The following is a 14,660-nucleotide window of genomic DNA, read 5'->3' on the forward strand; positions in this document are numbered from 1 at the left end:
AAATTACTGTACCTGGATCAGAACACCAAATACAAAATTTGCAATCTTGTTGATGACACAAACCTGATGAGGATTGAGAGTTATGTAAAAGATGCAAGTAGGCTTCAAGGTGATTTAGACAAGTTCAGTAAGTGGGCAAACATGGCAGATGCAGATCAGTGTGGCAAAATGTTAAATTAAACAATTTTGATGTGAAAAACAGAAAGCAAGAGCATTTTTAAATGACAATATGTTGAGAAATTTGGATGTAACAAAGGGATCTGGGTGTCCGTGTACACAATGAAAGTAAACAGGCAGGCATAGCAATCGATTAGGAATGTAATTGGAATAACGACCGTCACTACAACAGTATTTCAGTTCAGAAGTAAGATTTGTAAAGAACAGAAACAGACCCTTCAGTCCAACTGATCCACGCTGACCAGATAACCCAATCTGACCTACTGTCACTTGCCAGCATTTGGCCCATATCTCCCTAAACCCTTCCTATTCATATACCCATCAGATGCCGTTTAAATGTTGTAATTCTATCCGCTGCAACCATTTCCTCTGGCAGCTCATTCCATACACGGACTGCCCTCAGCATGAAAAAGTTATTCCTTTGGTCCTTTATAAATCTTTCCCTTCTCACCTTAAACCTATGACCTCTAGTTTTGGACTCCCCCAGCCTAGGAAAAAGACATTGGCTACTCACCTTATCCATGCCTCTCAAGATTTTATAAGTCCCTTATAAGGTCACCACTGAGCTTCCAACCCTGCAGGGAATAAAACCTCTGCCTATTCAGTCTCTCCCTATAACTCAACGCTCCAGTTCTGATAAAACATCCTTGTAAATCTTTTCTGCACCCTCTCAAGTTTAACACTCTTCTATAGGAAGGATGCCTGAGAGGTGGCAAATAGAGTTTAATGCAGACAAGTGTGAGGTGATGCACTTTGGTAGGAGTAAGCGGAAGGCAAAGTACAGGGCAAATGGTAAGATTCTTAGCAGTGTAGATGAGCAGAGAGATCTCGGTGTCCATGTACACAGATCCTTGCAAGTTGCCACCCAGGTTGACAGGGTTGTTAAGAAGGCATACAGTGTTTTAGCTTTTATTAATAGAGGGATCGAGTTCCGGAACCAAGAGGTTATGGTGAAGCTGTACAAAACTCTGGTGCAGCCGCACTTGGAGTATTGTGTACAGTTCTGGTCACCGCATTATAAGAAGGATGTGGAAGCTTTGGAAAGGATGCAGAGGAGATTTACTAGGATGTTGCCTGGTATGGAGGGAAGGTCTTACAAGGAAAGGCTGAGGGACTTGAGGCTGTTTTCATTAGAGAGAAGAAGGTTGAGAGGTGACTTAATTGAAACATATAAAATAATCAGAGGGTTAGATAGGGTGGATAGGGAGAGCCTTTTTCCTAGGATGGTGACGGCGAGCACGAGGGGGCATAGCTTTAAATTGAGGGGCGAAAGATATAGGACAGATGTCAGAGGTAGTTTCTTTACTCAGAGAGTAGTAAGGGAATGGAACGCTTTGCCTACAACGGTAGTAGACTTGCCAACTTTAGGTACATTTAAGTCGTCATTGGACAAGCATATGGACGTACATGGAATAGTGTAGGTTATATAGGCTCGAGATCGGTATGACAGGTCGGCACAACATCGAGGGCCGAAGGGCCTGTACTGTGTTGTAATGTTCTATGTATGTTCCTTACTGCAGCTATACTGGATCTTGGTGTAAGCATGCCTGATGTACTGCAATTTTGGTCTCCCTATCCAAGAAGGGATATTCTTGCCATAGAGGACATACAGTGGAGGTTCACTCGGTTGATATCAGGGATGACAGGGCTCTCCTACAAGGACAGATTGGTTCAATTGGGCCCATATTCACTTGAGTTTAGAGGGATGAGAGGGAATCTGATTGAAGTGCTTAAACATCAGCACCACAGACTTTATCAGAAGGGGAACGAATACAAAAAGAAACCAAGCTCCAACAAGCCTGTTTAAAACAACAGATCATCCTCTGCCAGAGCATGGAATTCTGTAGTGTGTTCTATGTTACAGCAGATGAAATGAAAATTCACAGGGATAAACATGCAGGTAGTTGCAGAGAAGAGGACTGTTCTTCGTAGAGAAGATTGAGAGGAGATTTGGTACAGGCATTCAAGAGTCTGAATAGAATTATCAGAGAAAGACTGTTCCCACTCATCAAGGAATCAAGAAGGAAATGGCATAGATTTAAGGTAACTGAGAAAAGGATAAAATGATGAAAAATCTTTTTCATGGGTAGTTTGTAACTTGGATGCATTGCTGGAGTATGAGATGGAGGCAGGTTCAATCATGGAATTCAAGAAAGAATCAGATCATTACAGGAAAAAGAAAATGTTTGCAGGGCTATGGGGAATAGATGGGGATTGACATTAAGTAACCTGCTTGTTCAGAGAGCCAGAACAGATACAATGGACCGAATGACCTTTTCTGTGTTATAGCCATTTTATCACTGTATAGAAAGAGGATGACATGCATATCAGGGCTTATCTTGTACATTAACAAGCTAATAACCCTTTGCTTCAACATTAAAAAACAATCAGCTGCTTCTTGTGTTGAATGATAGTAACAGGCAAACATGAGTGGCTCATTCCCTTATGGATTAAAGCAAACGAGTCTGTATGGGAGCTAGGGTTACATATGTATCCACAGAGAATAAGTACCAAGCATAGTAAGGACAAGCAAAATTTCGAAAGACCTGATAATCCTTTGCTTTACCATGAAATAAGCCTATACTAAAGCAAACATTACCTGTGGTGCTATTATACCAAATAGGATGGCAGCCATGGCTGCATAGTGTCCCAAGAACCAATTCAACACTGCGTCCGTGCACCCACCAACATAGATGATTTGAAGGACAGTGGAACGCTGTGGATAAAATGTGAAATATGAATCACTTCCTCTTAACTTGTTTGATGAAAGTGTTGGCAGCATGAAATACACCTCTACTTACACAAGTACTGAATGCATGCCAGAACATTCTCAAGAAATGTGACAAGCATCAAGAAAAATGTCCAGTGAACTTTTCACACAGGGCCTAAAATCAGCCTGCACGCAGGACCCAGGATAGGCTTTACAGATAGAAATCAGAGCTAACTTGTGCAGACGATACAGAACCAGCAACTCACCTATACATAGAACTCTTAGCCAATTTGTACACAGGAAATGTAACTTGCATAATTTACTGGCAACCTGACTGCCAACACAAAGCAAATGGGAGCTGCTGCTCTGCTATATTTGTCATTCGTGATTCAAAAGAGGACGCTGAACGAGCAGCTCTCTTATGTTAATAGAGTCATAGAGATACACAGTTGAGGAAAAATGACTTTGGCTACTCACCTTATTGTTGCCCGTCATGACTTTATAAACCTCTAAATTTACCCCTCAGCCTCCGATGCTCCAGGGAAGATAGACTGGGCCTATAGAACCAGCCTCTCCCTATAGCTCAAACACTCTAACCCGAGCAATATTCTCATAAATCTTTTCTGAACCCTTTCAAGTTTAACAATATCTTTCCTATAGCAGGTAAAGCAGAACTGCTTGCAGAACGCCAAAAGTGGCCTAACCAATATCCTGTAGAGTCACAACTATACTCAATGCATTGACCAATAAAGGCAAGTGTACCAAATATTTTCTTCATTACCCTTTCTACCTGTGACTCCATTTTTAAGGAACTATGAACCTGCACCGAAAGGATTTTTGTTCAGTGAAACACCCCAGGACCTTACCATTATGTGTACAAATCCTAGCCCGATTGCCTTACCAAAATGCAATACTTCAGACTGATCTAAATTAAGCTCCATCGACCACTCCTCAACCCATGTGATCAAGGTCCCATTGTATTCTGAGATAACATCCTTCATAGTCCACTACACCACCAGTTTTGGTGTCATCTGCAAACATACAAACTACACTTTCCATATTCACAGTCAAATCATTTATACAAAGCAGCAGACCCTTCACCGATCCTTGAGGCACACCACATCACAGGCCTTCTATCAGAAGAGCAACCTTCCACCATCACCCTCTGTCTCCTACCTTCAAGCCAATTTTATACCCAAATGGATAGCTCTCACTGGATTCCATGTGATCTAACCTTGCTTACCAGTCTACCACACGGAAGCTGATCGAATACCTTGCTAAAGTCCACATGGACAATACCACCACTCTGCCTTCTTCAAATTTCTTTGTCATTGCTTCAAAAAGCTCAATCAAGTTAGTCAGACACAATTTCCCATGCACAAAGCCATGGTGAACATCCCAAATCAGTCCTCACCTTTCTAAATACATGTAAATCCTGTCCTCAGAATCCCCTCCAACAATTCATCAACCATTGACATCAGGCTCACCAGTCTGTAGTTCTCTGGCTTTTCCTTACCACCTATCTTAAACAATGGCACCACATCTAGTTTTCTGGCACCTAATCAATGTTTATCGATGATACAAATATCTCAGCAATCTTGTCCCTAGCTTCCATAAGGTTCTAGGATACACCTGATCAGGTCACAGGGGTTTATCCACCTTGACGCACTTTAAGACATCCAGCACCTCCTCCACTGTAATATGGACACTTTTCAAGAGGTCACTCTTTATTTCTTCAAGTTCTCTAAATTCCATATCCTTCTCCTCAGTAAATACTGATGTGAAATACTATTTTAGTGTCTCACCCATGTCTTGCGATTTCACACATAGATTAGACAGACTGGGCCTTTTTCCACTTGAGCTGAGAAGAGCCAGGTGTGACTTAGAGTCATAAAGTCACACAGAATGGGAACAAATCATTCAATTCAACTTGTCCACGTCTTGACTGAATTGTATAAGATCTTGAATGGTCTTGGCAAGTTGGACAAAGAAAGGATGTTTCCTCCGTAGATCAGTTCAGAACTAGCAGCCACTGGTCTTAAAATTAGGGGTATTCCCTTCAGGACAGAGATGGAAAGAAACATTTCTCTCAAAGTCAGAGTCATTCAGCATGGAAACAGACCCTTCGGTCCAACCAGTCCATGGCAAACATAATCCCAAACTAAACTAGTCCGACCTGCCTGCTCCTGGCCCATATCCCTCCTATTCCTGTACTTATCTAAATGTCTTTTGAACATTGTAATTGTATCCAAATCCACCAGTTCCTCAGGAAGCTTATTCCACACATGAACCACTGTCTGTGTAAAAAACTTGCCCCTCATGTCTTTTTAAAAATCTCTCTGCTCTCACCTTAAAAATCTGCCCCCTAGTCTTGAAATCCCCCAACCTAGGGAAAAGATAACTACCATTAACTCTATCTATACCCCACATTATTTCATAAACTTTATTGCGTCAGCAATCAATCAATCTCCTGCGGTCCAGTGAAAGAAATCCCAGCCTCTCCGCCCTTTATAACTCAAACCTATACATTGTAATATTCTCGCAAAGATAGTAGGAACTGCAGATGCTGGAGAATCTGAGATAACAAGGTGTAGAGCTAATATTCTAGAAAATCTCATCACAATCCTCTCCAGCTTAATAATATCCTTCTTACAACTGGGCAACCAGAATGGGACACGTATTCCAAAAGAGGCCTCAATGACCTGTATAACCTCAACACAACTTCCCTATTCCTATACTCAAAGGACTAAGCAATGAAGGCAAGTGTGCCAAATGCCTTTTTAACCACCCGGTTTATGGTGACACAAATTTCAAAGAATTATGTACCTGCATCTCTCGGTCCCTCTGTTCTACCACACTACCCAAGGCCTTATCATTAATTGTATAAGCCTTACTCTCATTTGTTGTACCAAAATGCAAGATCTCACATTTATCCAGATTGAACACCCATCTGCCATTTTTCAGCCCATTTGACCCATTTGATCAAGATCCTTTTGTAAACTCAGAAAACATTCTTCACTGTCTACTACGCCACCAATTTTGGTGTTATCTGTAAACTTATTAACCATGCCTTTAACATTCTCATCCAAATCATTTATATAATGACAAACAAAAGAGGACGCATGACTGATCCCTTGGGACACTGCTGGTGACAGGCTTCCAGTCTGAAAAGCAACCCTCCACCTCCACTCTGTTTCCTGGCATTAAGCCAATTACATTTCCAATTGTTAAGTTCACCCTGAATCCCATGCAACCTAACTCTACTATTGAGTCTACCATGCCGAGCATTGTCGAAAGCCTTAATAAACTCCAGGTAAACAACACCTACCGCTCTGCCATCATCATTCTTTTCGGTAACTTCCTCAAAAAACTCAATGTTTGTCAGACATGATTTTCCTTGTACAAAACCACGTTGACTATCCCTAATCAATTTTTTCCTTTCTAAATGTCCATAAATTCTATCTTTTATAATCATCAACAACTTACCCACAACCAAAGTCAGACTCACAGGTCTATAGTTCCCCAGTTTCTCCTTACTACCTGTGATTCAGAGACTTTGGAACACCACCTCAGAAGGCAGTGGAGGTAAGGTCATTTTTTTTTAGTCAGGGCTTATTTCAGATTAGTAGAATATGTCATTCAAAACACAAAGAGATCAGTCAAGATCTTATTGAACGGCAGAGCAGACTTGAGAGGCTGACTGGTTTACTTCTGCTCCTAATTCATACGTCCTTATGTGATCACTGCCCATTCTGTGCCAGTAAAACATGCACAATAATGTTTAATTTAGGTGTCATTGAATCCGTACAGTGTGGGCCGAATGGCCTGCTTCCATCAAGTCCACACCGAGCGTCCAAAGATCATCCCACCCAGTCTGAGGCACTATGGATAATTTGGCATGGCCAATCCACTTAAACTGCACATCTTTGGATGTGGGAAGAAACCCACGCAGACACAGGGAGAATGTGCAAACTCACTGAGCCACCATGCCACCCCATCTCATCTTGCTTCGACCTGGAATATCCCTTTAATACAGATTCAAGGTTATTAGAATAAATTTTCTGTACATAGACAATGTTAATGTTTATCACCAATGTCTGACTGCCCTTGAAATACTACTTTTGAATTATTCTCTTGAATCATTGTTGATAATGACACTCAATACTGGAAGACTTTCTGTCAAACTTCATTGATGCTTATTTGATGCCACACTCAGTCAAGTGCAGCTGTGAAGCCAAGGGAGCCATTTTTGATAAACATCTGGAATTTTATACAGGTTTATAAAATCATGACGGGCATAAATATGTAAAAACAACACGAGGGGCAACTTTTTTAAATAGCGTGGTTTGTACGTGCAATGAACTACCAGAGGGAGTGGTGGATGCAGGTACAGTTACATCATTTAGAAGGCATTTGGATAAGTGCATGAATGGGAAAGATTTGGAGGGGTATGGCCCAAATGCAGGCACGTGGGACTAGTTTCGTTTTGGAACATGGTTGGTGTGAACTAATTGAACCAAAGGGTCTATTTCTATGCTGTGTGATTCTATGACTCCAAGTCTTTTCTTTAGACTGTAATGAGGTCTGAAGCCAAGTGGTTTGGGTGAATGCAACTGACAAGTGTTAGGTTTCAGTACAGCCAGAAACTGAGCTTTTAGGAGAAGAAAACGGAAAGGAAAATAAAACATTTCTTAAAATGTTAGAAATTACTTACTTGCTCATTAAGCGTTTTATAACCACACATTGTATTGGCAACATCTGTCTGAAATGAGAATTAAATACACTGTTAACTTTTACAAAGGGCAAACCATTCCCAAAGACCATCTTGAAATTCTTTTTTGACTCCTATTAAAACGTATACAAATGCAAATTCAGGGCATGGGTCAGGATGGATTCAGAAGAACATACTCACTTACTTGCCAACGTTTGGACACAAAGTAGGATTTCCAAAGTGTCTCACACACACACACACAAACAGACACACACACACACACACACACAAATCCCTCACAAACTTTCTACATATCCTAATCATTCTCGTTGTGTTCTTCCAAACGGCTGTTGTTTATCATCACTTGCAATCTGAAGTCTCATGAGCTTGACAGAAAATTAGATAAAGCTGTCATATGCTAGGTCACCTTGAAGCTCAGTTTTCCCACACAAACTTGGAAGTACTGAATTTACCCTTACAGTTATAAGCCTGCTTTAGCATTATTACAAGATTTACTTTGACAGTGGAGGAAGCAAGAGTATACAGTTGTAAAACTGAAGTAAAATGCATTTTACTTCAATGTCACCAGGAAGATCAGGAACTTTAAAAAAAATACATTTCTTACTGAATTCTTTCAAACACAGAATTGCATCCAACTCCAACAACAGTAGAGTCTCTGATGCTGGGGAGATTAATTGAAATTATACCCTAAATTTGCCAACCAGCCCGGCCATCGTGTGCAATGCTGGTTTAACACCCCACACAACCCTACTTTCCATTGATGCCATAAAATGTTCCAAATCAGCTTGGGGGTTTCTCACCTGTGAAATTAAAATTCCCTTCTGCGTATTTATAGGGGCATCGGTTCCTCCCCAAATATCCTCAATAATCAAATTCTGAAGTTTGCACTTGGTTATGCTATATAAGCAGACTCTCAACAAGATTGTGGCGCTGTTTCTCACACTCTGGATTTCAGCGCTTGTTCAGTGACACTCCGGAGCAGAGCACTGTGTGTATCTGTCTGGCACAGGTCATCATTACAGCTTGCCAATACTCAATTGAGTGCAACAATTTGTATTATAACAGGAACACTCCACCCAAAACCTCTTCTGTCTTCCAGTCTTCACAACATCACTCACCTACACATCCTTTAACTGATGAAAACTGGCAAGCCAAAAACCACCCTAGCTACCCCACACTTGGTGATCCATGATGATCTACTCGATACATCTACTACCAGTCTTCCATCTCAGTGCCCCACACCGAGCAATCTTCCTAAGCAAGATTTACCAGCCAACATCCTGTCTCTATTTGGCTTGCGTGATTATGGATGCGTTGTCCCAATCAAACCCATGTCCCTTGCTGTCAGTGTGTAGTGAGAATTGGTCAGCTAATTTTGGCAGCTAGTTGGTGTTTGTGTATCTGTATTGTCAGTTTGGATCAACAAGTGGGAAACATAGCAAGTCAATAAGTTCCTTGTGACAAGCCCATATGATGAATTGTAGGTTTTGAATATCTTGGTGACAGTGGTCCTTGTTAAACAAAATTAGGGCAAGCCAGGACTCTTACACAGCTAACTTCCGGCTTTGAGTCCTCAGTATAAATGCTTTAAGCACTTGTGGAAAGTCATAAGTCACATAGCATGGAACCAGTCCGTTAGGTTCAACTTGCCTATGTCGGCCAGGTTTCCCAAACTAAACTGGTCCCATCTGCCTATATCTGGTCCAAAGTCTTCTAACCCTTTCTTATTCATGTACCTGTCCAAATGTCTCTTACATGTTGTAATTGTATCTGCATCTACCTCTTCTCTGGCAGTTCATTCCACATGTGAATGACCCTCTGTATGAAAATGTTGCTCCCTCAGGTCCCTTTTAAATCTTTGTCCCCTCACCTTAAAATTATATCCCCTAGTGTTCAAACCCCCTACCTAGGAAAAATATCTTTGTTGTTCATCTTATCTAAGGCCCTCATGATTTTATAAACTTCTATAAGGTCATCTCTCAAACTCCTATGCTCTAGTGAAAAAAGTCCCAGCCTATCCAGCCTTTAAGTTGGTACTGAAATAGCAAGCTGGAAATTGTGGGCACAGGGGAACAGGTGCGTTTTTAATGTTTGAGAAGATTCGTAGTTCGGGTTGTGAATGACATTGTAGATATGCTTGCTGAACCAGTTGTTTTGGTTGCAAATGTTTCAGGACCCTGCTAGATAACACGTCAGTGCGCCTTTGGTGAAGTGTCTGTGTTCCGTTCCACTTGTTATCTATATGCTTCGGTTTGCTGCGGTGGGTGGTATTACTTCCAGTTCTATTTTTCAGTGGTTTGCACACTGGGTCTAATTCAATGTGCTTCTTGATTCAGTTCTAGTTGGAATACCAGGTCTCCAGGAATTCCCTGGCGTGTCTCTATTTGGCTTGTGTGATTATGGATGCGTTGTCCCAATCGAATCCATGTCCCTTGCTGTCAGTGTGTAGTGAGAATTGGTCATGTCTTTTGGCAGCTAGTTGGTGTTTGTGTATCTGTATTGTCAGTTTTCTTCTGGTCTGGCCTATGTAGTGTTTCTCATGGTCCTTGCACGGTATTTTGTATATTACACCAATTTTGCTGGTTTTGGACATGGGACCCTTTACGTTCGTCAGTAGCTGTCATAGGGTGGTTGTTGGTTTGTGGGCTACTTGACACCTAGGCATCCGAGTAGGCTTGTGGTCATCTCCATAATGTCCTTGATGTATGGTAGGGTGATTACCGAGTCTGGTTGTGTTGTGTCTCCCTGTTGTGGTCTGTCTTTGAAGTAGTGGTGGAGTGTGATGTTCCTTTTGAAAACTCCACATAGGTGCTCCTGTTCTGCTTTACTTGGTTCCATGTTGCTGCAACGTGTTGGGGCTCATTTAAATAGTGTCCTGATGTAGCTTCGTTTGTGGGCATTCAAGTGGTCGCTAATGTAGTTGAGTATCTGATCTGTATGTGTGATCCTTCTAAATATGCTAGTTTGGAGCTCCCCATTGTTTTTGCATTCTATCATTATGTCCAGGAAGGGTAGTTGGTTGTCATTCTCTTCTTCTTTCATGAATTTTTATCTCCATAAAGGTGTTGTTTATGTGTCGACGGGGTTCTTCTAGTTTTCGTTCGTTTAATAATCAAAGGTGTAATCAACATATTGGACCCTATATATAAACCACTGAGAAACAGAACCGCAAGTAATACTGACCACCTCAGCAAACCGAGGCACACAAACAACAAGCGGGACAGCAGGCCGATGCTTCACTGGAGGTGTGCTGATGATGTTACCTAGCAGGGTGATGAAACGTGAGCAAACAAACCCACCGACTCGGTTAGCATGTCTACACCCTTACAGGTGTGTTTTGAAAGTATTGAATCATCATTTTCACTTTGAGAAATAGGCTACAATAGCTCAAGCTACCTAGAAAATAATTTTGTATATTTTAAGTCACATTTAGTCATTTAAAATCGTATTACTTACAGGCAAAGGATTGATACTCATAAAATGTTTATTTAAATAATTATTAGGTGTACTAATCAAAATTTACCAATTAACCATTTAGATATACCAACAATACTTTTTAAAACAATTGCATTTATCACAGCAGATTTTGGGTTCAGCAAACAAGTTCGATCAGAAATTCAGGATGAAAAATACACATTTTAAAACATGCAAGTGTAGCTGTTAGTTATGTAGGATTGTGCTCCACAGTAGAAGTAAATGCCCAAATTGTATTGAAACACCCAATAATGCAACAAATGATTATCAATAACTGAATACTTCAGTGAAGTAAAGTCTGCAGTCTTTCAGCACGAAAGATGTGGTATGTTAACTATGGCTTATGCTTTAGCTAGTTAAAATATGACCGGTCTAAAATAAAGAGGTTAAAACTTGAACGCATCACAGGAAACTTCACGCAGACTGAGGGGGCTTGACTGGGTGAATGTACAAAGGAAATTTCTTACTATCTGTGTGTGTGCGTGCGTGCGTGGCAGTGGGGAGGAGGGGCATAGTTTAAATTAAGAGGTCACCCATTTAAGACAAAGACGAGGAAATAATTCTTTTCTCCCCCAGTTTTTGGAATTGCCTTCTGCAAAAGGCAGTGGTGCAGAATTGTATTTTTAGGGCATAGATAGACAAATAGATAGACAGGAATTAAAAATGATTGGAGATATGCAGAAATCTACAGTTACAGCTAAAATCAGATCAGCCATGATCTTTTTGAATAGGGGAGCAGACTTGAAGGACCGAGTGGCCTACTCTTGTTCCTTGATCGTCTATGTTTTGCTGCCATTGAAATATTAGAAATAGAATATATTCAGACCCTTGAGCAAGTTCTGCTATTCAACAAGATCATGGTTAATGTGCAACCTGTACCCACAAACCTTTAGCTCAGATCTTGTTATCTCTGAACAACAAGAATCTAACAAAGTTAGTTTTAAAATTAACAACTTACCTAGCTTCAATGGCATTTGCACTGGAGAGTTCAAAATGTCTATCATCTTTTTGTGTTAAGTCTTTACCCAATTTCACTTCTGAATGTTGAACCCTTTTGTTTAAACCAAATTTGCTAATGCTAGATTCACCAACCACTGGAAATACTATAGTTTCTCTCCATCTACATTATTTGTTCCCTTTGAAATCTACAAGTTTATTGGATCATCCTTTAAGCTTTCCAATTCCAGTGAAAACAGTCTTACTTTGCCTAGTTTTTTTCACATAATTAAGCTCTTCGTACTGGCCAGAAAGCATGAAAAGAAATTTCAAAATTTCTTTCATATTTTCACGTTTAAATTCTGCTTCTTTTAAACACAGACAACCTCGATGGACTCCTAAAACGGTCAAGCCTGATCGCACTTTCACATTTCCAGAAGCTTCTGAATCTTCTTCACTGGACTCCAGCTAACGGCAACACCTACTGTTTGCTGCCAACCAGCTCTAAAAAACACAATTCCTATTCTGCTAAACTGGATGTTAATCCTTTTACTGTTACTTAGTCAACTTGAAATGAAAATTCTGATCCATCCTTCATATTTCAAACCTAACCAAAATTGCAAATATCAGAGGCTTACAACTGTCCTCAGACAGCCTTGTTGATTGCTACAATACCAGCGCCCTCTACTATCCAATTCTCCCATCACGATGGTCTGCAGATTACTTCCTTGAAAAGAGGCCTGAACATTCCCATCAACCAGCATCCTCTTTTGCCTGGCTAAGCTTGTCCTCATTTTGACTAAAATTAACTCACAGGTATGGCTATGGGTACCCGCATGCTGCTTGGCATGCTGTGTTCATCCAGCTTCACACTTTGTTATCTTGGGTCCCAGTTATGCCTGTTTCCTCGTGGGGCATACAGGAACATTCCGTATTCCAATCCTACTTTGGATCCACCCACAACTCTTTCTCTAATTCAATGACATCATCATTGGGGCTGCTTCCTACTCTTGTCCGGAACTGGAAATATTAATCTGTTTTTCTTCCAATTTCCATCCTTCTCTCATTTTTACCTGGTCCATCTGTGACACTTCCTCCCCTTCCTTGACTTCTTTGTTTCCATTTCTGGGGAAGGACTGTCTATCAATATCCATCACCAAGCTTCTCAATACTCACAGCTAACTCTGATTACGCCACCTCACCCACCGCTTCCTTCAAGGATTCCATTTCATTTTCAGAATTTCTATATCTCTGTTGCATCTGTTCCAATTATGGCACTTCCCACCAGGGTACCTCAGACATGACCCTATTCTTCAATCAAGTATGATCTGCCCATCGCAGCTGACAGGGCCCATAGCCATGTCCAACCCACTCTCACAGTTCTGCCCTTACCCCTTGCTCACCTTCACAGAACAACAATTGGGTTGCCCTTGTCCTCACTTTCAACCCCATTAGTCTTTGCCTTCAAAAGATCATCTCTGCCACTTTTGCTAGGAGGATGCCACCACCAAGCACAGCTTGCCTTCCTCTCCCCACCCCTCCCTCTCAGTCAGCATTCCACAGAGACTGTTCCGTCCGTGATATCCTGGTCCACTCTTAAAACTTCCTGTCTTTTCCAGGACAACTTCACATCCAACAGCAGAAGAGAGTCTTAAAAATGGGGAAACTTCAGTTCCCTGAATAGATTAGAGAAGTTTCAGTTGCAGTGCTTCGAGAAGGTTGGCATGAAATTTGATAATGTTCAAAATCGTGACATAGTAGTTTGGGAGAAACTGTTCCCATTGATGGATGCTTGCAAATCAGGGAACACAGATTTAAGATACAAAAGAACCAAAGGTAATATAAAGAAAACATTTTATGCATTGTGAGTGTTAAGATCTGGAATGCACTACATGAGAGTGTGATACAGGCAAAGTTAATGCGGTTTTCAAAATGGATTGGAGTAAATATCTGAAGAAAAAATATATGCAAGGTATCAAAATAAAGCAAACTCAAGGGACAAACTCAGTTGCTCTTTCAGAGGACACAGTGGTCCAAGCAACCGCAGCTTTTCTCTGACTCAAAATGTTGTATCTGTGAGAAAGAGAGGGGTGTTGAAGGTGATTGAGTAGGTCATCAGGGAGTAAAGGGGCAGAATGATTCCTTTGTAATGCTGAAATTGGCAGGAGTGGGAATGTATATTGGGAAAGAGTAACACATTAGACACTGGAGAAAGGTACGGGATATTTCATTGAACATGGCAGAGTAGAAGGCAAGATCAATTGTTACTGGAGGGATGGAAAGGGATCAAAACAGAAATGTGGGAAATGGATCAAGCATATTCGAGAGCACTGTCAACCACAGTGGAGGCGAATACGTGGTTGAAGACATATTCGAAGTGCTGGCATAGAGAGTTTTTGCCATTTGAATAAGTACACCAGAAACTCAGAAAATTCACGCAGCACTTACTGTGTATTTGAGGTGGCTGTAAAAGTAAGAAGGATAATGGCAAATGTTTGTTGATGGCTGATCACCGGAAATAGACAATGTTGGAAGTGATGGGAAGTGTCAGAGATGGATGTTACGAAGGTGACTGGGGTGGAAATTGAAACGAATATTGAATAAATTGTTGAATTAATTTTCCAATTCAGG

At 41.0% G+C, this 14,660-nt stretch overlaps 1 protein-coding gene across 1 annotated transcript in view; it reads right to left on the reverse strand.

Annotated features, from left to right (window-relative positions):
* The window catches only part of tspan15 (tetraspanin 15), a 99,320-nt gene that overhangs the window by 19,184 nt on the left and 65,476 nt on the right, over positions 1-14,660 (reverse strand). The window contains exons 6-7 of the mRNA XM_048551154.2: positions 7,602-7,649; positions 2,777-2,893 (exon numbers count right to left, since the gene is read on the reverse strand). Of these exons, the coding sequence (XP_048407111.1) occupies positions 2,777-2,893; positions 7,602-7,649 (165 nt within the window). The remainder of the gene's footprint in view (positions 1-2,776; positions 2,894-7,601; positions 7,650-14,660) is intronic.

This window comes from Stegostoma tigrinum, chromosome 20, assembly GCF_030684315.1.
Source record: "Stegostoma tigrinum isolate sSteTig4 chromosome 20, sSteTig4.hap1, whole genome shotgun sequence".
NCBI lineage: Eukaryota > Metazoa > Chordata > Chondrichthyes > Orectolobiformes > Stegostomatidae > Stegostoma > Stegostoma tigrinum.